General features: G+C 54.4%; 1 protein-coding gene across 3 annotated transcripts; it reads right to left on the bottom strand.

The window, feature by feature from the left end:
- Positions 1–1755: 1755 nt before the first annotated feature.
- Positions 1756–27465, bottom strand: LOC126062131 (uncharacterized). 3 transcript variants are annotated; one of them, XM_049859247.1, is made up of 2 exons: positions 22482–23566; positions 1756–1924 (listed from the first exon to the last, which is right to left on the bottom strand). In XM_049859247.1, the coding sequence occupies exons 1-2, from the start codon at positions 23264–23266 to the stop codon at positions 1840–1842; spliced, it is 870 nt and encodes a 289-aa protein (XP_049715204.1). In that variant the 5' UTR covers positions 23267–23566; the 3' UTR covers positions 1756–1839. The 3 variants fall into 3 exon arrangements, with proteins under 3 accessions (XP_049715204.1, XP_049715203.1, XP_049715205.1); XM_049859246.1 differs by lacking the exon at positions 1756–1924 and adding an exon at positions 27408–27465 and having other exon boundaries at positions 22313–23317; XM_049859248.1 differs by lacking the exon at positions 1756–1924 and adding an exon at positions 27221–27356 and having other exon boundaries at positions 22313–23070.

Genomic DNA, 27465 nt, shown 5'->3' with positions numbered 1-27465 from the left:
ACTTGCCCAGTGTTACCGTTAAACCTGTTGATCTGCAGCTTACCCTAACTCCAGGACACACTAAGGAGGTTCAGTCATGTCCAGCCCAGCATGAGGTCCCAGCTCAGCCTCCAGAGACTCCTGAGAAGGTGAAACGTAAGGATGTCAAACCTTCTCCCACCCAGCAGGAGTACTCCACTAAGCCTCCAAATTGCACTGAGGAGGTTGAACTTTCTCCAGTCCAAGTACAGGTCCCAGTGCAGCCTCCAGAGTTCCCAAATGAGGTTTTAACCCTACCTTCATTGCATGATGGACTGACAATTCATCCTCCAGGTCATCCTCAAGCTCACCATTCAGTCCTGCCTAAGAGAGAAATTATCCGTTAAACCTATGGTTGAGCATTCTCCAACACAGTGGGATGACCCAGTTCAGCCTTCAGAGTCCCCTGAGGACGTTGGACCCTTTTCCACCGAGGAGCAAATCCTAGCTCAGCCTCCAGATCCATCTAAGGAGGCTCACCCTTCTTCAGTTCAGCAAGAGGACCCAATTCAACTTCGAGATCCTCCTGACAAATCTCAACCTTCTCCAGTGGAGCAGGAGAAACCACCACAGCCCACAGAGCCCAGTAAGAAGGATGAAAGCTTGTCCAGCACACCAGAGGACATAGCTCAGCCTCCAGAGTTCTTTGCGGAGTTTGAACATTCACGCGTTCAACTGGATGGCCCAACACAGCTCCCAGACCCCGTTAAAGAGGATGAGCCTTCTCCAACCCAGCAGGAAGACCGACCACTATCTCCAGCGCTCCCTGAGGAGATTGAACCTTCTCCAGTCCTGCATGAGGGCCTAGCTCCACCTCCAGAGTTCCCTGCAGAGATTGTATCTCAACCAGCAGGGCACCCTGAGGTGACGGTTTCACATCCAGGTCAAGGCAAAACTCAGCATCCAACGTTGGCCAAAACCACAGTTAAATCGCTCTATCTGGAGCTTGTCATGACTACAGAGGCTACTACAGAGTTCAACCTTCTCCAGACTAGTAGGGGGCCACAACTCAATAACCAGAGCCCCTTGTTGAGGTCGAACTTGCTCCGAGCCAGCTGGTGGCCCCAACTCAAACTCCAGAGCATCCCACGGAGTGTGTACCTTCTCCAGACCAGCAATTGGTCTCATCGCAATCTCCAGAGTCCACGGAGGAGGTTGAACCACCTCCAGTGCTGCAGGAGTCCCCAGCTCAGCCTCCAGAGTCTACCAAGGAGTCTGAACCATATCCAGCCCTGCAGGAGGCCTCAGCTTAGCCTTCAGTGTCTCCTACGGACGTTGGACCTTCTCCAGTCCAGCAGGCAGGAAGTCTCAACAGAGCGTGGAGTTGCCGCTCGAGAATCCAAGTTCCTTAAGACAGCAGAAAGCCTCAGCTAAACCTCCAGAGCAACCTGAGGAACTTCAACCTCCTTCAAACATACAGGAGACCCCGACTGAGACTTCAGAGCTGCCACCTACAGAAGTTGTAACTCAACACACAGGGCATCAGGAGGTGACAGTTTCACCTACAGTTCAGAATCAAGCTCAGCATCCAACATTGCCCAATATCACAATTAAACCTCTGAATCTGGAGCTTACTCTATCTTCACAACCCACTACAGAGACTGGACCTTTTCCTACCCAAGTAGAGGCTTCATCCCAGCTTCCAAAGCCCCCTGAAAAGGCTGAACCTTCTTCAGTCCAACAGGAATTCCCAGTCAGCTTCCAGAGGCTTCTGAGGGGACAGAACCCTATTCAGCCCAGCAGGAGGCACCAGCTCAGTGTCCTGCATGCCCCGAGGTGGTAGAATCTTCTCTAGTCCTGCAGGAGACTCCACCTCAGCCTCTAGAGTCTACTACACAGGTGGAAACTTCCCCAGAGCAGCACGAGATCCCATTTCAGAGTCCAGAGCCCCCCAAGGAGTTTGAACCTTCTCCAGTCCAGCAGGAGGCTCCGGCTCATTCTCCCGAGCTACGTACCCAAGTGAAACCTCGATCCCAGGAGGAGGCCCCAGCTCTTACACCAGAACCCACTAAGGTGGTAGAATCTTCTCTGGTCCAGCAGGAGACTCCGTCTCAGCGTCCAGAGTCTCTTACACAGGTGGAAACTTTCCCCCAAAAGCAAGGAGTCCCGTTTCAGACTCCAGAGCCCCCAAAGGAGGTTGAACATTCGCCAGCCCAGCAGGAGGCTCCAGCTCAGCCTGCAAAGCCCTCTGATGAGGATGAACCTTCTCCAGGCCTGCAGGAAACCCCATCTCAGCCTCCAAATCCTCCAGAGAAAGTTAAATGTTGTCCAGTCCGGGGGGAAGTCCCAGCTCAGCCTCCAAAACCCTCTGAGGAGGTTGAAGCTTCTCCAGGCAGGAAGAAGGCCCAGCACAGCCTCCAGAGCCCTCTGAGGAGGTGGAAGATTGTCCAGTCCCGCAAGACGCTCCAGCTCATCCTCCAGAGCCCTCTGAGGAGGCTGAATCTTCTCCAGTGCAGCAGGAGGCTCCAGCTCTGCCTCCAAAACCCTCTCAGGAGGTTGAACTTTCTCCAACCCATCAGGAAGCCCCAGCACAGCCTCCAAAGCCCTCTGAGGCGGTTGAATCTTCTCAACTCCAGCAGAAAATCCCAGCACAGCCTCCAAAGCCCTCTGAGGCGGCTGAATCTTCTCAACTCCAGCAGAAAATCCCAGCACAGCCTCCAAAGCCCTCTGAGGAGGTTGAACCCTCTCCATTGCCACAGGAGGCTCCAGCTCGGCCTCCGAAGCCCTCTTAGGAGGTTGAACCTTCTTCAATCCAGCAGGAATTCCCAGTTCAGCCTCCAAAGCAGTCTGAGGCACATAAACCTTCTCCACTCCTGGAGGAATCCCAGGTGCAGCCTCCAAAGCCCTCTGAGGAGATCAAACCTTATCCAGTCCAGCAGGAAGCACCAGCTCAGCCTCTACAACCCTCTGAGTAAGTTGAACCTCCTCCAGTCCAACAGCATTTCCCAGGTCCACCTCCAGAGCGTCCTGAGGAGGTTGAACCTTCTCCAGTCCAGCTCCACTTCCAGAGGTCCCTGAGGAGGAAGCCCCATCACAGCCTCCCAAGCCTCCTCAAGAGGTCAAACCTCCAACTGAGCAGGAGGTCCCAGTTCCACCTCTAGAGCTCCCTGAGGAGGTCGAACCTTCTCCAGTGCAACAGGAACTTCCAACACAGCCTGCAAAGCCCTCTGAGGGTATTGAACCTTCTCCAAACCAGCAGGGATTTCCAGCTGAGCCTCCGAGGCCCCCCGAAGAAATTAAACCTCCAACAGGACAGGAGGCCCCAGCTCCACCTCCAGAGCTCCCTGAGGAGGGTGAACCTTCTCCCGTGCAGCAGGAAGGCCCAGCACGGCCTCCACAACCTCACCGAGAGGTTAAAGCTCCAACCCAACAGGAGACCCCAGCTCAAGTTCCAGAGCTCCCTGAGGACGGTGAACCTTCTCCAGTCCAACAGGAAGGGACAGCCCAGCCACCAAAGCCTCCCCACAAGGTGAAACCTTCTCCAGCCCAACAGGAGGCCCAGGTTCAGCCTCCAGAGCCCACTGAGGAGGTTCAACCTTCTCCAGTTGAGCAGGAGGAAGCTCCAGTACAACCACCAAGGCCTCTTGATGAGGTTAAACATCCAGCTCAGCAGGAAGCTCCAGCTTAGCTTCCAAAGCCTTCCCATGAGGTTGAACCTTCTGCAGGCCTGCAGGAGGCTCCAGCTCAGCCTCCAGAGCCCCCCTGAGGGGGTCAAACCTTCTCCAGTCCAGCAGGAAACCCCAGCACAACCTCCAAAACTTCCCCAGGAGGTTAAAACTCCAATACCCCATGAAGCCCAGGCTCAACCTCCTGAGCCCTCTGAGGGTACGGCACCTTTTCTAAATCAGCAGCATATTCCAGCTGAGCCTTCAAGGCCCTCCAAGGAACTTAAACCTTCTTCAACGCATGAGGAGGCTCCTGCTCCAGCTAGAAAGTCCACTGAGGAACCTGGACCTTCTCCAGTACAGCAGGGGGACACACATCAGCCTGCACGGCTCCCTGAACACGTGGAACCTTAACCAGTCCAGCAGGGGGCCCTGGCTAAACCTCTCGAGCCTCCTACAGAGGTTATAACTCAAACTACCGCAAATCATGAAGCTCCACCACCAGGTCAGAATCAAGCTTATCTTTCAAACTTGCCCAGTGTTACCGTTAAACCTGTTGATCTGCAGCTTACCCTAACTCCAGGACACACTAAGGAGGTTCAGTCATGTCCAGCCCAGCATGAGGTCCCAGCTCAGCCTCCAGAGACTCCTGAGAAGGTGAAACGTAAGGATGTCAAACCTTCTCCCACCCAGCAGGAGTACTCCACTAAGCCTCCAAATTGCACTGAGGAGGTTGAACTTTCTCCAGTCCAAGTACAGGTCCCAGTGCAGCCTCCAGAGTTCCCAAATGAGGTTTTAACCCTACCTTCATTGCATGATGGACTGACAATTCATCCTCCAGGTCATCCTCAAGCTCACCATTCAGTCCTGCCTAAGAGAGAAATTATCCGTTAAACCTATGGTTGAGCATTCTCCAACACAGTGGGATGACCCAGTTCAGCCTTCAGAGTCCCCTGAGGACGTTGGACCCTTTTCCACCGAGGAGCAAATCCTAGCTCAGCCTCCAGATCCATCTAAGGAGGCTCACCCTTCTTCAGTTCAGCAAGAGGACCCAATTCAACTTCGAGATCCTCCTGACAAATCTCAACCTTCTCCAGTGGAGCAGGAGAAACCACCGCAGCCCACAGAGCCCAGTAAGAAGGATGAAGCTTGTCCAGCACACCAGAGGACTTAGCTCAGCCTCCAGAGTTCCTTGCGGAGTTTGAACATTCACGCGTTCAACTGGATGGCCCAACACAGCTCCCAGACCCCGTTAAAGAGGATGAGCCTTCTCCAACCCAGCAGGAAGACCGACCACTATCTCCAGCGCTCCCTGAGGAGATTGAACCTTCTCCAGTCCTGCATGAGGGCCTAGCTCCACCTCCAGAGTTCCCTGCAGAGATTGTATCTCAACCAGCAGGGCACCCTGAGGTGACGGTTTCACATCCAGGTCAAGGCAAAACTCAGCATCCAACGTTGGCCAAAGCCACAGTTAAATCGCTCTATCTGGAGCTTGTCATGACTACAGAGGCTACTACAGAGTTCAACCTTCTCCAGACTAGTAGGGGGCCACAACTCAATAACCAGAGCCCCTTGTTGAGGTCGAACTTGCTCCGAGCCAGCTGGTGGCCCCAACTCAAACTCCAGAGCATCCCACAGAGTGTGTACCTTCTCCAGACCAGCAATTGGTCTCATCGCAATCTCCAGAGTCCACGGAGGAGGTTGAACCACCTCCAGTGCTGCAGGAGTCCCCAGCTCAGCCTCCAGAGTCTACCGAGGAGTCTGAACCATATCCAGCCCTGCAGGAGGCCTCAGCTTAGCCTTCAGTGTCTCCTACGGACGTTGGACCTTCTCCAGTCCAGCAGGCAGGAAGTCTCAACAGAGCCTGGAGTTGCCACTCGAGAATCCAAGTTCCTTAAGACAGCAGAAAGCCTCAGCTAAACCTCCAGAGCAACCTGAGGAACTTCAACCTCCTTCAAACATACAGGAGACCCCGACTGAGACTTCAGAGCCACCTACAGAAGTTGTAACTCAACACACAGGGCATCAGGAGGTGACAGTTTCACCTACAGTTCAGAATCAAGCTCAGCATCCAACATTGCCCAATATCACAATTAAACCTCTGAATCTGGAGCTTACTCTATCTTCACAACCCACTACAGAGACTGGACCTTTTCCTACCCAAGTAGAGGCTTCATCCCAGCTTCCAAAGCCCCCTGAAAAGGCTGAACCTTCTTCAGTCCAACAGGAATCCCCAGTCAGCTTCCAGAGGCTTCTGAGGGCCAGAACCTTATTCAGCCCAGCAGGAGGCACCAGCTCAGTGTCCTGCATGCCCCGAGGTGGTAGAATCTTCTCTAGTCCTGCAGGAGACTCCACCTCAGCCTCTAGAGTCTACTACACAGGTGGAAACTTCCCCAGAGCAGCACGAGATCCCATTTCAGAGTCCAGAGCCCCCCAAGGAGTTTGAACCTTCTCCAGTCCAGCAGGAGGCTCCGGCTCAGTCTCCCGAGCCACCTACCCAAGTGAAACCTCGATCCCAGGAGGAGGCCCCAGCTCTTACACCAGAACCCACTAAGGTGGTAGAATCTTCTCTGGTCCAGCAGGAGACTCCGTCTCAGCGTCCAGAGTCTCTTACACAGGTGGAAACTTTCCCCCAAAAGCAAGGAGTCCCGTTTCAGACTCCAGAGCCCCCAAAGGAGGTTGAACATTCGCCAGCCCAGCAGGAGGCTCCAGCTCAGCCTGCAAAGCCCTCTGATGAGGATGAACCTTCTCCAGGCCTGCAGGAAACCCCATCTCAGCCTCCAAATCCTCCAGAGAAAGTTAAATGTTGTCCAGTCCGGGGGGAAGTCCCAGCTCAGCCTCCAAAACCCTCTGAGGAGGTTGAAGCTTCTCCAGGCAGGAAGAAGGCCCAGCACAGCCTCCAGAGCCCTCTGAGGAGGTGGAAGATTGTCCAGTCCCGCAAGACGCTCCAGTTCATCCTCCAGAGCCCTCTGAGGAGGCTGAATCTTCTCCAGTCCAGCAGGAGGCTCCAGCTCTGCCTCCAAAACCCTCTCAGGAGGTTGAACTTTCTCCAACCCATCAGGAAGCCCCAGCACAGCCTCCAAAGCCCTCTGAGGCGGTTGAATCTTCTCAACTCCAGCAGAAAATCCCAGCACAGCCTCCAAAGCCCTCTGAGGCGGCTGAATCTTCTCAACTCCAGCAGAAAATCCCAGCACAGCCTCCAAAGCCCTCTGAGGAGGTTGAACCCTCTCCATTGCCACAGGGGGCTCCAGCTCGGCCTCCGAAGCCCTCTTAGGAGGTTGAACCTTCTTCAATCCAGCAGGAATTCCCAGTTCAGCCTCCAAAGCAGTCTGAGGCACATAAACCTTCTCCACTCCTGGAGGAATCCCAGGTGCAGCCTCCAAAGCCCTCTGAGGAGATCAAACCTTATCCAGTCCAGCAGGAAGCACCAGCTCAGCCTCTACAACCCTCTGAGTAAGTTGAACCTCCTCCAGTCCAACAGCATTTCCCAGGTCCACCTCCAGAGCGTCCTGAGGAGGTTGAACCTTCTCCAGTCCAGCTCCACTTCCAGAGGTCCCTGAGGAGGAAGCCCCATCACAGCCTCCCAAGCCTCCTCAAGAGGTCAAACCTCCAACTGAGCAGGAGGTCCCAGTTCCACCTCTAGAGCTCCCTGAGGAGGTCGAACCTTCTCCAGTGCAACAGGAACTTCCAACACAGCCTGCAAAGCCCTCTGAGGGTATTGAACCTTCTCCAAACCAGCAGGAATTTCCAGCTGAGCCTCCGAGGCCCCCCGAAGAAATTAAACCTCCAACAGGACAGGAGGCCCCAGCTCCACCTCCAGAGCTCCCTGAGGAGGGTGAACCTTCTCCCGTGCAGCAGGAAGGCCCAGCACGGCCTCCACAACCTCACCGAGAGGTTAAAGCTCCAACCCAACAGGAGACCCCAGCTCAAGTTCCAGAGCTCCCTGAGGACGGTGAACCTTCTCCAGTCCAACAGGAAGGGACAGCCCAGCCACCAAAGCCTCCCCACAAGGTGAAACCTTCTCCAGCCCAACAGGAGGCCCAGGTTCAGCCTCCAGAGCCCACTGAGGAGGTTCAACCTTCTCCAGTTGAGCAGGAGGAAGCTCCAGTACAACCACCAAGGCCTCTTGATGAGGTTAAACATCCAGCTCAGCAGGAAGCTCCAGCTTAGCTTCCAAAGCCTTCCCATGAGGTTGAACCTTCTGCAGGCCTGCAGGAGGCTCCAGCTCAGCCTCCAGAGCCCCCCTGAGGGGGTCAAACCTTCTCCAGTCCAGCAGGAAACCCCAGCACAACCTCCAAAACTTCCCCAGGAGGTTAAAACTCCAATACCCCATGAAGCCCAGGCTCAACCTCCTGAGCCCTCTGAGGGTACGGCACCTTTTCTAAATCAGCAGCATATTCCAGCTGAGCCTTCAAGGCCCTCCAAGGAACTTAAACCTTCTTCAACGCATGAGGAGGCTCCTGCTCCAGCTAGAAAGTCCACTGAGGAACCTGGACCTTCTCCAGTACAGCAGGGGGACACACATCAGCCTGCACGGCTCCCTGAACACGTGGAACCTTAACCAGTCCAGCAGGGGGCCCTGGCTAAACCTCTCGAGCCTCCTACGGAGGTTATAACTCAAACTACCGCAAATCATGAAGCTCCACCACCAGGTCAGAATCAAGCTTATCTTTCAAACTTGCCCAGTGTTACCGTTAAACCTGTTGATCTGCAGCTTACCCTAACTCCAGGACACACTAAGGAGGTTCAGTCATGTCCAGCCCAGCATGAGGTCCCAGCTCAGCCTCCAGAGACTCCTGAGAAGGTGAAACGTAAGGATGTCAAACCTTCTCCCACCCAGCAGGAGTACTCCACTAAGCCTCCAAATTGCACTGAGGAGGTTGAACTTTCTCCAGTCCAAGTACAGGTCCCAGTGCAGCCTCCAGAGTTCCCAAATGAGGTTTTAACCCTACCTTCATTGCATGATGGACTGACAATTCATCCTCCAGGTCATCCTCAAGCTCACCATTCAGTCCTGCCTAAGAGAGAAATTATCCGTTAAACCTATGGTTGAGCATTCTCCAACACAGTGGGATGACCCAATTCAGCCTTCAGAGTCCCCTGAGGACGTTGGACCCTTTTCCACCGAGGAGCAAATCCTAGCTCAGCCTCCAGATCCATCTAAGGAGGCTCACCCTTCTTCAGTTCAGCAAGAGGACCCAATTCAACTTCGAGATCCTCCTGACAAATCTCAACCTTCTCCAGTGGAGCAGGAGAAACCACCACAGCCCACAGAGCCCAGTAAGAAGGATGAAGCTTGTCCAGCACACCAGAGGACTTAGCTCAGCCTCCAGAGTTCCTTGCGGAGTTTGAACATTCACGCGTTCAACTGGATGGCCCAACACAGCTCCCAGACCCCGTTAAAGAGGATGAGCCTTCTCCAACCCAGCAGGAAGACCGACCACTATCTCCAGCGCTCCCTGAGGAGATTGAACCTTCTCCAGTCCTGCATGAGGGCCTAGCTCCACCTCCAGAGTTCCCTGCAGAGATTGTATCTCAACCAGCAGGGCACCCTGAGGTGACGGTTTCACATCCAGGTCAAGGCAAAACTCAGCATCCAACGTTGGCCAAAACCACAGTTAAATCGCTCTATCTGGAGCTTGTCATGACTACAGAGGCTACTACAGAGTTCAACCTTCTCCAGACTAGTAGGGGGCCACAACTCAATAACCAGAGCCCCTTGTTGAGGTCGAACTTGCTCCGAGCCAGCTGGTGGCCCCAACTCAAACTCCAGAGCATCCCACAGAGTGTGTACCTTCTCCAGACCAGCAATTGGTCTCATCGCAATCTCCAGAGTCCACGGAGGAGGTTGAACCACCTCCAGTGCTGCAGGAGTCCCCAGCTCAGCCTCCAGAGTCTACCGAGGAGTCTGAACCATATCCAGCCCTGCAGGAGGCCTCAGCTTAGCCTTCAGTGTCTCCTACGGACGTTGGACCTTCTCCAGTCCAGCAGGCAGGAAGTCTCAACAGAGCCTGGAGTTGCCACTCGAGAATCCAAGTTCCTTAAGACAGCAGAAAGCCTCAGCTAAACCTCCAGAGCAACCTGAGGAACTTCAACCTCCTTCAAACATACAGGAGACCCCGACTGAGACTTCAGAGCCACCTACAGAAGTTGTAACTCAACACACAGGGCATCAGGAGGTGACAGTTTCACCTACAGTTCAGAATCAAGCTCAGCATCCAACATTGCCCAATATCACAATTAAACCTCTGAATCTGGAGCTTACTCTATCTTCACAACCCACTACAGAGACTGGACCTTTTCCTACCCAAGTAGAGGCTTCATCCCAGCTTCCAAAGCCCCCTGAAAAGGCTGAACCTTCTTCAGTCCAACAGGAATCCCCAGTCAGCTTCCAGAGGCTTCTGAGGGCCAGAACCTTATTCAGCCCAGCAGGAGGCACCAGCTCAGTGTCCTGCATGCCCCGAGGTGGTAGAATCTTCTCTAGTCCTGCAGGAGACTCCACCTCAGCCTCTAGAGTCTACTACACAGGTGGAAACTTCCCCAGAGCAGCACGAGATCCCATTTCAGAGTCCAGAGCCCCCCAAGGAGTTTGAACCTTCTCCAGTCCAGCAGGAGGCTCCGGCTCAGTCTCCCGAGCCACCTACCCAAGTGAAACCTCGATCCCAGGAGGAGGCCCCAGCTCTTACACCAGAACCCACTAAGGTGGTAGAATCTTCTCTGGTCCAGCAGGAGACTCCGTCTCAGCGTCCAGAGTCTCTTACACAGGTGGAAACTTTCCCCCAAAAGCAAGGAGTCCCGTTTCAGACTCCAGAGCCCCCAAAGGAGGTTGAACATTCGCCAGCCCAGCAGGAGGCTCCAGCTCAGCCTGCAAAGCCCTCTGATGAGGATGAACCTTCTCCAGGCCTGCAGGAAACCCCATCTCAGCCTCCAAATCCTCCAGAGAAAGTTAAATGTTGTCCAGTCCGGGGGGAAGTCCCAGCTCAGCCTCCAAAACCCTCTGAGGAGGTTGAAGCTTCTCCAGGCAGGAAGAAGGCCCAGCACAGCCTCCAGAGCCCTCTGAGGAGGTGGAAGATTGTCCAGTCCCGCAAGACGCTCCAGCTCATCCTCCAGAGCCCTCTGAGGAGGCTGAATCTTCTCCAGTGCAGCAGGAGGCTCCAGCTCTGCCTCCAAAACCCTCTCAGGAGGTTGAACTTTCTCCAACCCATCAGGAAGCCCCAGCACAGCCTCCAAAGCCCTCTGAGGCGGTTGAATCTTCTCAACTCCAGCAGAAAATCCCAGCACAGCCTCCAAAGCCCTCTGAGGCGGCTGAATCTTCTCAACTCCAGCAGAAAATCCCAGCACAGCCTCCAAAGCCCTCTGAGGAGGTTGAACCCTCTCCATTGCCACAGGAGGCTCCAGCTCGGCCTCCGAAGCCCTCTTAGGAGGTTGAACCTTCTTCAATCCAGCAGGAATTCCCAGTTCAGCCTCCAAAGCAGTCTGAGGCACATAAACCTTCTCCACTCCTGGAGGAATCCCAGGTGCAGCCTCCAAAGCCCTCTGAGGAGATCAAACCTTATCCAGTCCAGCAGGAAGCACCAGCTCAGCCTCTACAACCCTCTGAGTAAGTTGAACCTCCTCCAGTCCAACAGCATTTCCCAGGTCCACCTCCAGAGCGTCCTGAGGAGGTTGAACCTTCTCCAGTCCAGCTCCACTTCCAGAGGTCCCTGAGGAGGAAGCCCCATCACAGCCTCCCAAGCCTCCTCAAGAGGTCAAACCTCCAACTGAGCAGGAGGTCCCAGTTCCACCTCTAGAGCTCCCTGAGGAGGTCGAACCTTCTCCAGTGCAACAGGAACTTCCAACACAGCCTGCAAAGCCCTCTGAGGGTATTGAACCTTCTCCAAACCAGCAGGAATTTCCAGCTGAGCCTCCGAGGCCCCCCGAAGAAATTAAACCTCCAACAGGACAGGAGGCCCCAGCTCCACCTCCAGAGCTCCCTGAGGAGGGTGAACCTTCTCCCGTGCAGCAGGAAGGCCCAGCACGGCCTCCACAACCTCACCGAGAGGTTAAAGCTCCAACCCAACAGGAGACCCCAGCTCAAGTTCCAGAGCTCCCTGAGGACGGTGAACCTTCTCCAGTCCAACAGGAAGGGACAGCCCAGCCACCAAAGCCTCCCCACAAGGTGAAACCTTCTCCAGCCCAACAGGAGGCCCAGGTTCAGCCTCCAGAGCCCACTGAGGAGGTTCAACCTTCTCCAGTTGAGCAGGAGGAAGCTCCAGTACAACCACCAAGGCCTCTTGATGAGGTTAAACATCCAGCTCAGCAGGAAGCTCCAGCTTAGCTTCCAAAGCCTTCCCATGAGGTTGAACCTTCTGCAGGCCTGCAGGAGGCTCCAGCTCAGCCTCCAGAGCCCCCCTGAGGGGGTCAAACCTTCTCCAGTCCAGCAGGAAACCCCAGCACAACCTCCAAAACTTCCCCAGGAGGTTAAAACTCCAATACCCCATGAAGCCCAGGCTCAACCTCCTGAGCCCTCTGAGGGTACGGCACCTTTTCTAAATCAGCAGCATATTCCAGCTGAGCCTTCAAGGCCCTCCAAGGAACTTAAACCTTCTTCAACGCATGAGGAGGCTCCTGCTCCAGCTAGAAAGTCCACTGAGGAACCTGGACCTTCTCCAGTACAGCAGGGGGACACACATCAGCCTGCACGGCTCCCTGAACACGTGGAACCTTAACCAGTCCAGCAGGGGGCCCTGGCTAAACCTCTCGAGCCTCCTACGGAGGTTATAACTCAAACTACCGCAAATCATGAAGCTCCACCACCAGGTCAGAATCAAGCTTATCTTTCAAACTTGCCCAGTGTTACCGTTAAACCTGTTGATCTGCAGCTTACCCTAACTCCAGGACACACTAAGGAGGTTCAGTCATGTCCAGCCCAGCATGAGGTCCCAGCTCAGCCTCCAGAGACTCCTGAGAAGGTGAAACGTAAGGATGTCAAACCTTCTCCCACCCAGCAGGAGTACTCCACTAAGCCTCCAAATTGCACTGAGGAGGTTGAACTTTCTCCAGTCCAAGTACAGGTCCCAGTGCAGCCTCCAGAGTTCCCAAATGAGGTTTTAACCCTACCTTCATTGCATGATGGACTGACAATTCATCCTCCAGGTCATCCTCAAGCTCACCATTCAGTCCTGCCTAAGAGAGAAATTATCCGTTAAACCTATGGTTGAGCATTCTCCAACACAGTGGGATGACCCAATTCAGCCTTCAGAGTCCCCTGAGGACGTTGGACCCTTTTCCACCGAGGAGCAAATCCTAGCTCAGCCTCCAGATCCATCTAAGGAGGCTCACCCTTCTTCAGTTCAGCAAGAGGACCCAATTCAACTTCGAGATCCTCCTGACAAATCTCAACCTTCTCCAGTGGAGCAGGAGAAACCACCACAGCCCACAGAGCCCAGTAAGAAGGATGAAGCTTGTCCAGCACACCAGAGGACTTAGCTCAGCCTCCAGAGTTCCTTGCGGAGTTTGAACATTCACGCGTTCAACTGGATGGCCCAACACAGCTCCCAGACCCCGTTAAAGAGGATGAGCCTTCTCCAACCCAGCAGGAAGACCGACCACTATCTCCAGCGCTCCCTGAGGAGATTGAACCTTCTCCAGTCCTGCATGAGGGCCTAGCTCCACCTCCAGAGTTCCCTGCAGAGATTGTATCTCAACCAGCAGGGCACCCTGAGGTGACGGTTTCACATCCAGGTCAAGGCAAAACTCAGCATCCAACGTTGGCCAAAACCACAGTTAAATCGCTCTATCTGGAGCTTGTCATGACTACAGAGGCTACTACAGAGTTCAACCTTCTCCAGACTAGTAGGGGGCCACAACTCAATAACCAGAGCCCCTTGTTGAGGTCGAACTTGCTCCGAGCCAGCTGGTGGCCCCAACTCAAACTCCAGAGCATCCCACAGAGTGTGTACCTTCTCCAGACCAGCAATTGGTCTCATCGCAATCTCCAGAGTCCACGGAGGAGGTTGAACCACCTCCAGTGCTGCAGGAGTCCCCAGCTCAGCCTCCAGAGTCTACCGAGGAGTCTGAACCATATCCAGCCCTGCAGGAGGCCTCAGCTTAGCCTTCAGTGTCTCCTACGGACGTTGGACCTTCTCCAGTCCAGCAGGCAGGAAGTCTCAACAGAGCCTGGAGTTGCCACTCGAGAATCCAAGTTCCTTAAGACAGCAGAAAGCCTCAGCTAAACCTCCAGAGCAACCTGAGGAACTTCAACCTCCTTCAAACATACAGGAGACCCCGACTGAGACTTCAGAGCCACCTACAGAAGTTGTAACTCAACACACAGGGCATCAGGAGGTGACAGTTTCACCTACAGTTCAGAATCAAGCTCAGCATCCAACATTGCCCAATATCACAATTAAACCTCTGAATCTGGAGCTTACTCTATCTTCACAACCCACTACAGAGACTGGACCTTTTCCTACCCAAGTAGAGGCTTCATCCCAGCTTCCAAAGCCCCCTGAAAAGGCTGAACCTTCTTCAGTCCAACAGGAATCCCCAGTCAGCTTCCAGAGGCTTCTGAGGGCCAGAACCTTATTCAGCCCAGCAGGAGGCACCAGCTCAGTGTCCTGCATGCCCCGAGGTGGTAGAATCTTCTCTAGTCCTGCAGGAGACTCCACCTCAGCCTCTAGAGTCTACTACACAGGTGGAAACTTCCCCAGAGCAGCACGAGATCCCATTTCAGAGTCCAGAGCCCCCCAAGGAGTTTGAACCTTCTCCAGTCCAGCAGGAGGCTCCGGCTCAGTCTCCCGAGCCACCTACCCAAGTGAAACCTCGATCCCAGGAGGAGGCCCCAGCTCTTACACCAGAACCCACTAAGGTGGTAGAATCTTCTCTGGTCCAGCAGGAGACTCCATCTCAGCGTCCAGAGTCTCTTAAACACGTCGAAACTTTCCCCCAAAAGCAAAGAGTCCCGTTTCAGACTCCAGAGACCCCAAAGGAGGTTGAACATTCGCCAGCCCAGCAGGAGGCTCCAGCTCAGCCTGCAAAGCCCTCTGATGAAGATGAACCTTCTCCAGGCCTGCAGGAAACCCCATCTCAGCCTCCAAATCCTCCGGAGAAAGTTAAATGTTGTCCAGTCCGGGGGGAAGTCCCAGCTCAGCCTCCAAAACCCTCTGAGGAGGTTGAAGCTTCTCCAGGCAGGAAGAAGGCCCAGCACAGCCTCCAGAGCCCTCTGAGGAGGTGGAAGATTGTCCAGTCCCGCAAGACGCTCCAGCTCATCCTCCAGAGCCCTCTGAGGAGGCTGAATCTTCTCCAGTCCAGCAGGAGGCTCCAGCTCTGCCTCCAAAACCCTCTCAGGAGGTTGAACTTTCTCCAACCCATCAGGAAGCCCCAGCACAGCCTCCAAAGCCCTCTGAGGCGGTTTAATCTTCTCAACTCCAGCAGAAAATCCCAGCACAGCCTCCAAAGCCCTCTGAGGAGGTTGAACCCTCTCCATTGCCACAGGAGGCTCCAGCTCGGCCTCCGAAGCCCTCTTAGGAGGTTGAACCTTCTTCAATCCAGCAGGAATTTCCAGTTCAGCCTCCAAAGCAGTCTGAGGCACATAAACCTTCTCCACTCCTGGAGGAATCCCAGGTGCAGCCTCCAAAGCCCTCTGAGGAGATCAAACCTTATCCAGTCCAGCAGGAAGCACCAGCTCAGCCTCTACAACCCTCTGAGTAAGTTGAACCTCCTCCAGTCCAACAGCATTTCCCAGGTCCACCTCCAGAGCGTCCTGAGGAGGTTGAACCTTCTCCAGTCCAGCTCCACTTCCAGAGGTCCCTGAGGAGGAAGCCCCATCACAGCCTCCCAAGCCTCCTCAAGAGGTCAAACCTCCAACTGAGCAGGAGGTCCCAGTTCCACCTCTAGAGCTCCCTGAGGAGGTCGAACCTTCTCCAGTGCAACAGGAACTTCCAACACAGCCTGCAAAGCCCTCTGAGGGTATTGAACCTTCTCCAAACCAGCAGGAATTTCCAGCTGAGCCTCCGAGGCCCCCCGAAGAAATTAAACCTCCAACAGGACAGGAGGCCCCAGCTCCACCTCCAGAGCTCCCTGAGGAGGGTGAACCTTCTCCCGTGCAGCAGGAAGGCCCAGCACGGCCTCCACAACCTCACCGAGAGGTTAAATCTCCAACCCAACAGGAGACCCCAGCTCAAGTTCCAGAGCTCCCTGAGGACGGTGAACCTTCTCCAGTCCAACAGGAAGGGACAGCCCAGCCACCAAAGCCTCCCCACAAGGTGAAACCTTCTCCAGCCCAACAGGAGGCCCAGGTTCAGCCTCCAGAGCCCACTGAGGAGGTTCAACCTTCTCCAGTTGAGCAGGAGGAAGCTCCAGTACAACCACCAAGGCCTCTTGATGAGGTTAAACATCCAGCTCAGCAGGAAGCTCCAGCTTAGCTTCCAAAGCCTTCCCATGAGGTTGAACCTTCTGCAGGCCTGCAGGAGGCTCCAGCTCAGCCTCCAGAGCCCCCCTGAGGGGGTCAAACCTTCTCCATTCCAGCAGGAAACCCCAGCACAACCTCCAAAACCTCCCCAGGAGGTTAAACCTCCAATACGCCATGAAGCCCGGGCACAACCTCTTGAGAACTCTGAGGGTATTGCGCCTTTTGTAAACCAGCAGCAGATTCCAGCTGAGCCTTCAAGGCCCTCCAAGGAAACTAAACATTCTTCAACCCATGAGGAGGCTCCTGCTCTGGCTACAAACCCCACTGAGAACCGTGAACCTTCTATAGTACAGCAGGGAGACACACATCAGCCTCCACAGCTCTCTGAAGACATGGAAAATTACCCAGTCCAGCAGGAGGCCCTGGCTAAACCTCTTGAGCCTCCTACGGAGGTTATAACTCAAACTACCGCAAATCCTGAGGTTCCACCACAAGGTCAGAATCAAGCTTATCTTTCAAACTTACCCACTGTTAGTGTTAAACCTGTTGATCTGCAGCTTACCCTAACTCCAGAACACACTAAGGAGGTTCAGTCATGTCCAGCCCAGCATGAGGTCCCAGCTCAGCCTCCAGAGACTCCTGAGAAGGTGAAACGTAAGGATGTCAAACCTTCTCCAACCCAGCAGGAGTACTCAACTAAATCTCTAAAGTCAACTGAGGAGGTTGAAATTTCTCCAGCCCAACTAGAGGTCCCAGCTCAGGTGTCAGAGTCCCCAGATGAGGTTTTAACCCCATCTTCATTGCATGATGGACCGACAATTCAACCTCCAGGTCATCCTCGAGCTCACCATTCAATCCTGCTTAAGTATCCGTTAAACCTATGGTTGAGCATTCTCCAACACAGTGGGATGACCCAATTCAGCCTTCAGAGTCCCCTGAGGTCGTTGGACCCTTTTCAACCAAGGAGAAAATCCTAGCTCAGCCTCCAGATCCATCTAAGGAGGCTCACCCTTCTTCAGTTCAGCAAGAGGACCCAATTCAACTTCGAGATCCTCCTGAAGAATCTCAACATTCTCCAGTCAAGGAGGAGAAACCACCACAGCCCACAGAGCCCAATACAAAGGATGAAACTTGTCCATCACACCGGAGGACCTAGCTCAGCCTCCAGAATTCCTTGAGGAGGTTGAACATTCGCGCATTCAACTCGATGGCCCAACACAGCTCCCAGACCCCGTTAAAGAGGATGAGCCTTCTCCAACCCAGCAGGAAGACCGACCACTCTATCAAGCACTCCCTGAGGAGGTTGAACCTTCTCCTGTCCTGCATGAGGGCCTAGCTCCACCTCCAGAGTACCCTACAGAGGTTGTAACTCAACCAGCAGGGCATCCTGAGGTGACAGTTTCACCTCCAGGTCAAGCCAAACTCAGCAGCCAACATTGGCCAAAGCTACAGTTAAATCTCTCTATCTAGAGCTTACCGTAACTACAGAGACCACTACAGAGTTGAATCTTCTCCAGACCAGCAAGGGGCCACAACTCAAAATCCAGAGCCCCTTGTTGAGGTCGAACCTTCTCCGAGCCAGCTGGTGGCCCGAATTCAAACTCCAGAGCATCGTACAGAGTATGTACCTTCTCCAGACCAGCAAGAGGTCTCATCACAACCTCCAAAGGCCACGGAGGAGGTTGAACCACCTCCAGTGCTGCAGGAGTCCCCAGCTCAGCCTCCAGTGTCTCCTACAGAGGTTGGACCTTCTCCAGTCCAGCAGGCAGGAAGTCTCAACAGAGCCTGGAGTTGCCCCTCAAGAATCCAAGTTCCTTAAGACAGCAGAAAGCCTCAGCTAAACCTCCAGAGCAACCTGAGGAACTTCAACCTCCTTCAAACAAAAACATACAGTAGACCCCAGCTGAGACTTCAGAGCCCCCTACAGAAGTTGTCACTCAACACATAGGGAATCAGCAGGTGACAGTTTCACCTACAGTTCATGGTGAAGCTCAGCATCAAACATTGCCCAATATCACAATTAAACCTCTGGATCTGGAGCTTACTATATCTTCACAACCCACTACAGAGACTGGACCTTTTCCTACCCAAGTAGAGGCCTCATCCCAGCTTCCAAAGCCCCCTGAAAAGGCTGAACCTTCTTCAGTCCAACAGGAATCCCCAGTCAGCTTCCAGAGGCTTTTGAGGGGACAGAACCTTATTCAGCCCAGCAGGAGGCACCAGCTCAGTCTCCTGAGCGCCCTGAGGTGGTAGAATCTTCTCCGGTCCTACAGGAGACTCCACCTCAGCCTCTAGAGTCTACTACACAGGTGGAAACTTCCCCAGAGCAGCACGAGATCCCATTTCAGAGTCCAGAGCCCCCCAAGGAGTTTGAACCTTCTCCAGTCCAGCAGGAGGCTCCGGCTCAGTCTCCCGAGCCACCTACCCAAGTTAAACCTCCATCCCAGGAGGAGGCCCCAGCTCTTACACGAGAACCCACTAAGGAGGTAGAATCTTCTCTGGTCCAGCAGGAGACTCCGTCTCAGCGTCCAGAGTCTCTTACACAGGTGGAAACTTTCCCCCAAAAGCAAGGAGTCCCGTTTCAGACTCCAGAGCCCCCAAAGGAGGTTGAACATTCGCCAGCCCAGCAGGAGGCTCCAGCTCAGCCTGCAAAGCCCTCTGATGAGGATGAACCTTCTCCAGGCCTGCAGGAAACCCCATCTCAGCCTCCAAATCCTCCGGAGAAAGTTAAATGTTGTCCAGTCCGGGGGGAAGTCCCAGCTCAGCCTCCAAAACCCTCTGAGGAGGTTGAAGCTTCTCCAGGCAGGGGGAAGGCCCAGCACAGCCTCCAGAGCCCTCTGAGGAGGTGGAAGATTGTCCAGTCCCGCAAGACGCTCCAGCTCATCCTCCAGTGCCCTCTGAGGAGGCTGAATCTTCTCCAGTCCAGCAGGAGGCTCCAGCTCTGCCTCCAAAACTCTCTCAGGAGGTTGAACTTTCTCCAACCCATCAGGAAGCCCCAGCACAGCCTCCAAAGCCCTCTGAGGTTGTTGAATCTTCTCAACTCCAGCAGAAAATCCCAGCACAGCCTCCAAAGCCCTCTGAGGAGGTTGAACCCTCTCCATTGCCACAGGAGGCTCCAGCTCGGCCTCCGAAGCCCTCTTAGGAGGTTGAACCTTCTTCAATCCAGCAGGAATTCCCAGTTCAGCCTCCAAAGCAGTCTGAGGCACATAAACCTTCTCCACTCCTGGAGGAATCCCAGGTGCAGCCTCCAAAGCCCTCTGAGGAGATCAAACCTTATCCAGTCCAGCAGGAAGCACCAGCTCAGCCTCTACAACCCTCTGAGTAAGTTGAACCTCCTCCAGTCCAACAGCATTTCCCAGGTCCACCTCCAGAGCGTCCTGAGGAGGTTGAACCTTCTCCAGTCCAGCTCCACTTCCAGAGGTCCCTGAGGAGGAAGCCCCATCACAGCCTCCCAAGCCTCCTCAAGAGGTCAAACCTCCAACTGAGCAGGAGGTCCCAGTTCCACCTCTAGAGCTCCCTGAGGAGGTCGAACCTTCTCCAGTGCAACAGGAACTTCCAACACAGCCTGCAAAGCCCTCTGAGGGTATTGAACCTTCTCCAAACCAGCAGGAATTTCCAGCTGAGCCTCCGAGGCCCCCCGAAGAAATTAAACCTCCAACAGGACAGGAGGCCCCAGCTCCACCTCCAGAGCTCCCTGAGGAGGGTGAACCTTCTCCCGTGCAGCAGGAAGGCCCAGCACGGCCTCCACAACCTCACCAAGAGGTTAAAGCTCCAACCCAACAGGAGACCCCAGCTCAAGTTCCAGAGCTCCCTGAGGACGGTGAACCTTCTCCAGTCCAACAGGAAGGGACAGCCCAGCCACCAAAGCCTCCCCACAAGGTGAAACCTTCTCCAGCCCAACAGGAGGCCCAGGTTCAGCCTCCAGAGCCCACTGAGGAGGTTCAACCTTCTCCAGTTGAGCAGGAGGAAGCTCCAGTACAACCACCAAGGCCTCTTGATGAGGTTAAACATCCAGCTCAGCAGGAAGCTCCAGCTTAGCTTCCAAAGCCTTCCCATGAGGTTGAACCTTCTGCAGGCCTGCAGGAGGCTCCAGCTCAGCCTCCAGAGCCCCCCTGAGGGGGTCAAACCTTCTCCAGTCCAGCAGGAAACCCCAGCACAACCTCCAAAACTTCCCCAGGAGGTTAAAACTCCAATACCCCATGAAGCCCAGGCTCAACCTCCTGAGCCCTCTGAGGGTACTGCACCTTTTCTAAATCAGCAGCAGGTTCCAGCTGAGCCTTCAAGGCCCTCCAAGGAACTTAAACCTTCTTCAACGCATGAGGAGGCTCCTGCTCCAGCTAGAAAGTCCACTGAGGAACCTGGACCTTCTCCAGTACAGCAGGGGGACACACATCAGCCTGCACGGCTCCCTGAACACGTGGAACCTTAACCAGTCCAGCAGGGGGCCCTGGCTAAACCTCTCGAGCCTCCTACGGAGGTTATAACTCAAACTACCGCAAATCATGAAGCTCCACCACCAGGTCAGAATCAAGCTTATCTTTCAAACTTGCCCAGTGTTACCGTTAAACCTGTTGATCTGCAGCTTACCCTAACTCCAGGACACACTAAGGAGGTTCAGTCATGTCCAGCCCAGCATGAGGTCCCAGCTCAGCCTCCAGAGACTCCTGAGAAGGTGAAACGTAAGGATGTCAAACCTTCTCCCACCCAGCAGGAGTACTCCACTAAGCCTCCAAATTGCACTGAGGAGGTTGAACTTTCTCCAGTCCAAGTACAGGTCCCAGTGCAGCCTCCAGAGTTCCCAAATGAGGTTTTAACCCTACCTTCATTGCATGATGGACTGACAATTCATCCTCCAGGTCATCCTCAAGCTCACCATTCAGTCCTGCCTAAGAGAGAAATTATCCGTTAAACCTATGGTTGAGCATTCTCCAACACAGTGGGATGACCCAGTTCAGCCTTCAGAGTCCCCTGAGGACGTTGGACCCTTTTCCACCGAGGAGCAAATCCTAGCTCAGCCTCCAGATCCATCTAAGGAGGCTCACCCTTCTTCAGTTCAGCAAGAGGACCCAATTCAACTTCGAGATCCTCCTGACAAATCTCAACCTTCTCCAGTGGAGCAGGAGAAACCACCACAGCCCACAGAGCCCAGTAAGAAGGATGAAGCTTGTCCAGCACACCAGAGGACTTAGCTCAGCCTCCAGAGTTCTTTGCGGAGTTTGAACATTCACGCGTTCAACTGGATGGCCCAACACAGCTCCCAGACCCCGTTAAAGAGGATGAGCCTTCTCCAACCCAGCAGGAAGACCGACCACTATCTCCAGCGCTCCCTGAGGAGATTGAACCTTCTCCAGTCCTGCATGAGGGCCTAGCTCCACCTCCAGAGTTCCCTGCAGAGATTGTATCTCAACCAGCAGGGCACCCTGAGGTGACGGTTTCACATCCAGGTCAAGGCAAAACTCAGCATCCAACGTTGGCCAAAACCACAGTTAAATCGCTCTATCTGGAGCTTGTCATGACTACAGAGGCTACTACAGAGTTCAACCTTCTCCAGACTAGTAGGGGGCCACAACTCAATAACCAGAGCCCCTTGTTGAGGTCGAACTTGCTCCGAGCCAGCTGGTGGCCCCAACTCAAACTCCAGAGCATCCCACGGAGTGTGTACCTTCTCCAGACCAGCAATTGGTCTCATCGCAATCTCCAGAGTCCACGGAGGAGGTTGAACCACCTCCAGTGCTGCAGGAGTCCCCAGCTCAGCCTCCAGAGTCTACCGAGGAGTCTGAACCATATCCAGCCCTGCAGGAGGCCTCAGCTTAGCCTTCAGTGTCTCCTACGGACGTTGCACCTTCTCCAGTCCAGCAGGCAGGAAGTCTCAACAGAGCCTGGAGTTGCCGCTCGAGAATCCAAGTTCCTTAAGACAGCAGAAAGCCTCAGCTAAACCTCCAGAGCAACCTGAGGAACTTCAACCTCCTTCAAACATACAGGAGACCCCGACTGAGACTTCAGAGACGCCACCTACAGAAGTTGTAACTCAACACACAGGGCATCAGGAGGTGACAGTTTCACCTACAGTTCAGAATCAAGCTCAGCATCCAACATTGCCCAATATCACAATTAAACCTCTGAATCTGGAGCTTACTCTATCTTCACAACCCACTACAGAGACTGGACCTTTTCCTACCCAAGTAGAGGCTTCATCCCAGCTTCCAAAGCCCCCTGAAAAGGCTGAACCTTCTTCAGTCCAACAGGAATTCCCAGTCAGCTTCCAGAGGCTTCTGAGGGGACAGAACCTCATTCAGCCCAGCAGGAGGCACCAGCTCAGTGTCCTGCATGCCCCGAGGTGGTAGAATCTTCTCTAGTCCTGCAGGAGACTCCACCTCAGCCTCTAGAGTCTACTACACAGGTGGAAACTTCCCCAGAGCACCACGAGATCCCATTTCAGAGTCCAGAGCCCCCCAAGGAGTTTGAACCTTCTCCAGTCCAGCAGGAGGCTCCGGCTCAGTCTCCCGAGCCACCTACCCAAGTTAAACCTCCATCCCAGGAGGAGGCCCCAGCTCTTACACCAGAACCCACTAAGGTGGTAGAATCTTCTCTGGTCCAGCAGGAGACTCCGTCTCAGCGTCCAGAGTCTCTTACACAGGTGGAAACTTTCCCCCAAAAGCAAGGAGTCCCGTTTCAGACTCCAGAGCCCCCAAAGGAGGTTGAACATTCGCCAGCCCAGCAGGAGGCTCCAGCTCAGCCTGCAAAGCCCTCTGATGAGGATGAACCTTCTCCAGGCCTGCAGGAAACCCCATCTCAGCCTCCAAATCCTCCAGAGAAAGTTAAATGTTGTCCAGTCCGGGGGGAAGTCCCAGCTCAGCCTCCAAAACCCTCTGAGGAGGTTGAAGCTTCTCCAGGCAGGAAGAAGGCCCAGCACAGCCTCCAGAGCCCTCTGAGGAGGTGGAAGATTGTCCAGTCCCGCAAGACGCTCCAGCTCATCCTCCAGAGCCCTCTGAGGAGGCTGAATCTTCTCCAGTCCAGCAGGAGGCTCCAGCTCTGCCTCCAAAACCCTCTCAGGAGGTTGAACTTTCTCCAACCCATCAGGAAGCCCCAGCACAGCCTCCAAAGCCCTCTGAGGCGGTTGAATCTTCTCAACTCCAGCAGAAAATCCCAGCACAGCCTGCAAAGCCCTCTGAGGCGGCTGAATCTTCTCAACTCCAGCAGAAAATCCCAGCACAGCCTCCAAAGCCCTCTGAGGAGGTTGAACCCTCTCCATTGCCACAGGAGGCTCCAGCTCGGCCTCCGAAGCCCTCTTAGGAGGTTGAACCTTCTTCAATCCAGCAGGAATTCCCAGTTCAGCCTCCAAAGCAGTCTGAGGCACATAAACCTTCTCCACTCCTGGAGGAATCCCAGGTGCAGCCTCCAAAGCCCTCTGAGGAGATCAAACCTTATCCAGTCCAGCAGGAAGCACCAGCTCAGCCTCTACAACCCTCTGAGTAAGTTGAACCTCCTCCAGTCCAACAGCATTTCCCAGGTCCACCTCCAGAGCGTCCTGAGGAGGTTGAACCTTCTCCAGTCCAGCTCCACTTCCAGAGGTCCCTGAGGAGGAAGCCCCATCACAGCCTCCCAAGCCTCCTCAAGAGGTCAAACCTCCAACTGAGCAGGAGGTCCCAGTTCCACCTCTAGAGCTCCCTGAGGAGGTCGAACCTTCTCCAGTGCAACAGGAACTTCCAACACAGCCTGCAAAGCCCTCTGAGGGTATTGAACCTTCTCCAAACCAGCAGGAATTTCCAGCTGAGCCTCCGAGGCCCCCCGAAGAAATTAAACCTCCAACAGGACAGGAGGCCCCAGCTCCACCTCCAGAGCTCCCTGAGGAGGGTGAACCTTCTCCCGTGCAGCAGGAAGGCCCAGCACGGCCTCCACAACCTCACCGAGAGGTTAAAGCTCCAACCCAACAGGAGACCCCCGCTCAAGTTCCAGAGCTCCCTGAGGACGGTGAACCTTCTCCAGTCCAACAGGAAGGGACAGCCCAGCCACCAAAGCCTCCCCACAAGGTGAAACCTTCTCCAGCCCAACAGGAGGCCCAGGTTCAGCCTCCAGAGCCCACTGAGGAGTTTCAACCTTCTCCAGTTGAGCAGGAGGAAGCTCCAGTACAACCACCAAGGCCTCTTGATGAGGTTAAACATCCAGCTCAGCAGGAAGCTCCAGCTTAGCTTCCAAAGCCTTCCCATGAGGTTGAACCTTCTGCAGGCCTGCAGGAGGCTCCAGCTCAGCCTCCAGAGCCCCCCTGAGGGGGTCAAACCTTCTCCAGTCCAGCAGGAAACCCCAGCACAACCTCCAAAACTTCCCCAGGAGGTTAAAACTCCAATACCCCATGAAGCCCAGGCTCAACCTCCTGAGCCCTCTGAGGGTACGGCACCTTTTCTAAATCAGCAGCATATTCCAGCTGAGCCTTCAAGGCCCTCCAAGGAACTTAAACCTTCTTCAACGCATGAGGAGGCTCCTGCTCCAGCTAGAAAGTCCACTGAGGAACCTGGACCTTCTCCAGTACAGCAGGGGGACACACATCAGCCTGCACGGCTCCCTGAACACGTGGAACCTTAACCAGTCCAGCAGGGGGCCCTGGCTAAACCTCTCGAGCCTCCTACGGAGGTTATAACTCAAACTACCGCAAATCATGAAGCTCCACCACCAGGTCAGAATCAAGCTTATCTTTCAAACTTGCCCAGTGTTACCGTTAAACCTGTTGATCTGCAGCTTACCCTAACTCCAGGACACACTAAGGAGGTTCAGTCATGTCCAGCCCAGCATGAGGTCCCAGCTCAGCCTCCAGAGACTCCTGAGAAGGTGAAACGTAAGGATGTCAAACCTTCTCCCACCCAGCAGGAGTACTCCACTAAGCCTCCAAATTGCACTGAGGAGGTTGAACTTTCTCCAGTCCAAGTACAGGTCCCAGTGCAGCCTCCAGAGTTCCCAAATGAGGTTTTAACCCTACCTTCATTGCATGATGGACTGACAATTCATCCTCCAGGTCATCCTCAAGCTCACCATTCAGTCCTGCCTAAGAGAGAAATTATCCGTTAAACCTATGGTTGAGCATTCTCCAACACAGTGGGATGACCCAATTCAGCCTTCAGAGTCCCCTGAGGACGTTGGACCCTTTTCCACCGAGGAGCAAATCCTAGCTCAGCCTCCAGATCCATCTAAGGAGGCTCACCCTTCTTCAGTTCAGCAAGAGGACCCAATTCAACTTCGAGATCCTCCTGACAAATCTCAACCTTCTCCAGTGGAGCAGGAGAAACCACCACAGCCCACAGAGCCCAGTAAGAAGGATGAAGCTTGTCCAGCACACCAGAGGACTTAGCTCAGCCTCCAGAGTTCCTTGCGGAGTTTGAACATTCACGCGTTCAACTGGATGGCCCAACACAGCTCCCAGACCCCGTTAAAGAGGATGAGCCTTCTCCAACCCAGCAGGAAGACCGACCACTATCTCCAGCGCTCCCTGAGGAGATTGAACCTTCTCCAGTCCTGCATGAGGGCCTAGCTCCACCTCCAGAGTTCCCTGCAGAGATTGTATCTCAACCAGCAGGGCACCCTGAGGTGACGGTTTCACATCCAGGTCAAGGCAAAACTCAGCATCCAACGTTGGCCAAAACCACAGTTAAATCGCTCTATCTGGAGCTTGTCATGACTACAGAGGCTACTACAGAGTTCAACCTTCTCCAGACTAGTAGGGGGCCACAACTCAATAACCAGAGCCCCTTGTTGAGGTCGAACTTGCTCCGAGCCAGCTGGTGGCCCCAACTCAAACTCCAGAGCATCCCACGGAGTGTGTACCTTCTCCAGACCAGCAATTGGTCTCATCGCAATCTCCAGAGTCCACGGAGGAGGTTGAACCACCTCCAGTGCTGCAGGAGTCCCCAGCTCAGCCTCCAGAGTCTACCGAGGAGTCTGAACCATATCCAGCCCTGCAGGAGGCCTCAGCTTAGCCTTCAGTGTCTCCTACGGACGTTGCACCTTCTCCAGTCCAGCAGGCAGGAAGTCTCAACAGAGCCTGGAGTTGCCGCTCGAGAATCCAAGTTCCTTAAGACAGCAGAAAGCCTCAGCTAAACCTCCAGAGCAACCTGAGGAACTTCAACCTCCTTCAAACATACAGGAGACCCCGACTGAGACTTCAGAGCTGCCACCTACAGAAGTTGTAACTCAACACACAGGGCATCAGGAGGTGACAGTTTCACCTACAGTTCAGAATCAAGCTCAGCATCCAACATTGCCCAATATCACAATTAAACCTCTGAATCTGGAGCTTACTCTATCTTCACAACCCACTACAGAGACTGGACCTTTTCCTACCCAAGTAGAGGCTTCATCCCAGCTTCCAAAGCCCCCTGAAAAGGCTGAACCTTCTTCAGTCCAACAGGAATCCCGAGTCAGCTTCCAGAGGCTTCTGAGGGCCAGAACCTTATTCAGCCCAGCAGGAGGCACCAGCTCAGTGTCCTGCATGCCCCGAGGTGGTAGAATCTTCTCTAGTCCTGCAGGAGACTCCACCTCAGCCTCTAGAGTCTACTACACAGGTGGAAACTTCCCCAGAGCAGCACGAGATCCCATTTCAGAGTCCAGAGCCCCCCAAGGAGTTTGAACCTTCTCCAGTCCAGCAGGAGGCTCCGGCTCAGTCTCCCGAGCCACCTACCCAAGTGAAACCTCGATCCCAGGAGGAGGCCCCAGCTCTTACACCAGAACCCACTAAGGTGGTAGAATCTTCTCTGGTCCAGCAGGAGACTCCGTCTCAGCGTCCAGAGTCTCTTACACAGGTGGAAACTTTCCCCCAAAAGCAAGGAGTCCCGTTTCAGACTCCAGAGCCCCCAAAGGAGGTTGAACATTCGCCAGCCCAGCAGGAGGCTCCAGCTCAGCCTGCAAAGCCCTCTGATGAGGATGAACCTTCTCCAGGCCTGCAGGAAACCCCATCTCAGCCTCCAAATCCTCCAGAGAAAGTTAAATGTTGTCCAGTCCGGGGGGAAGTCCCAGCTCAGCCTCCAAAACCCTCTGAGGAGGTTGAAGCTTCTCCAGGCAGGAAGAAGGCCCAGCACAGCCTCCAGAGCCCTCTGAGGAGGTGGAAGATTGTCCAGTCCCGCAAGACGCTCCAGCTCATCCTCCAGAGCTCTCTGAGGAGGCTGAATCTTCTCCAGTCCAGCAGGAGGCTCCAGCTCTGCCTGCAAAATGCTCTCAGGAGGTTGAACTTTCTCCAACCCATCAGGAAGCCCCAGCACATCCTCCAAAGCCCTCTGAGGCGGTTGAATCTTCTCAACTCCAGCAGAAAATCCCAGCACAGCCTCCAAAGCCCTCTGAGGAGGTTGAACCCTCTCCATTGCCACAGGAGGCTCCAGCTCGACCTCCGAAGCCCTCTTAGGAGGTTGAACCTTCTTCAATCCAGCAGGAATTTCCAGTTCAGCCTCCAAAGCAGTCTGAGGCACATAA

Source organism: Elephas maximus, chromosome 19 (genome assembly GCF_024166365.1).
Source record: "Elephas maximus indicus isolate mEleMax1 chromosome 19, mEleMax1 primary haplotype, whole genome shotgun sequence".
NCBI classification, from domain to species: Eukaryota; Metazoa; Chordata; class Mammalia; order Proboscidea; family Elephantidae; genus Elephas; species Elephas maximus.
This window is presented reverse-complemented; position numbering and strand designations above follow the sequence as displayed.

Bases quoted from the DNA above. Each gene is read 5' to 3' on its own strand.
- LOC126062131 (XM_049859246.1), bottom strand. From the start codon at position 23,266: ATGGAGAGGGTTCAACCTCCTCAGAGGGCTTTGGAGGCTGTGCTGGGA.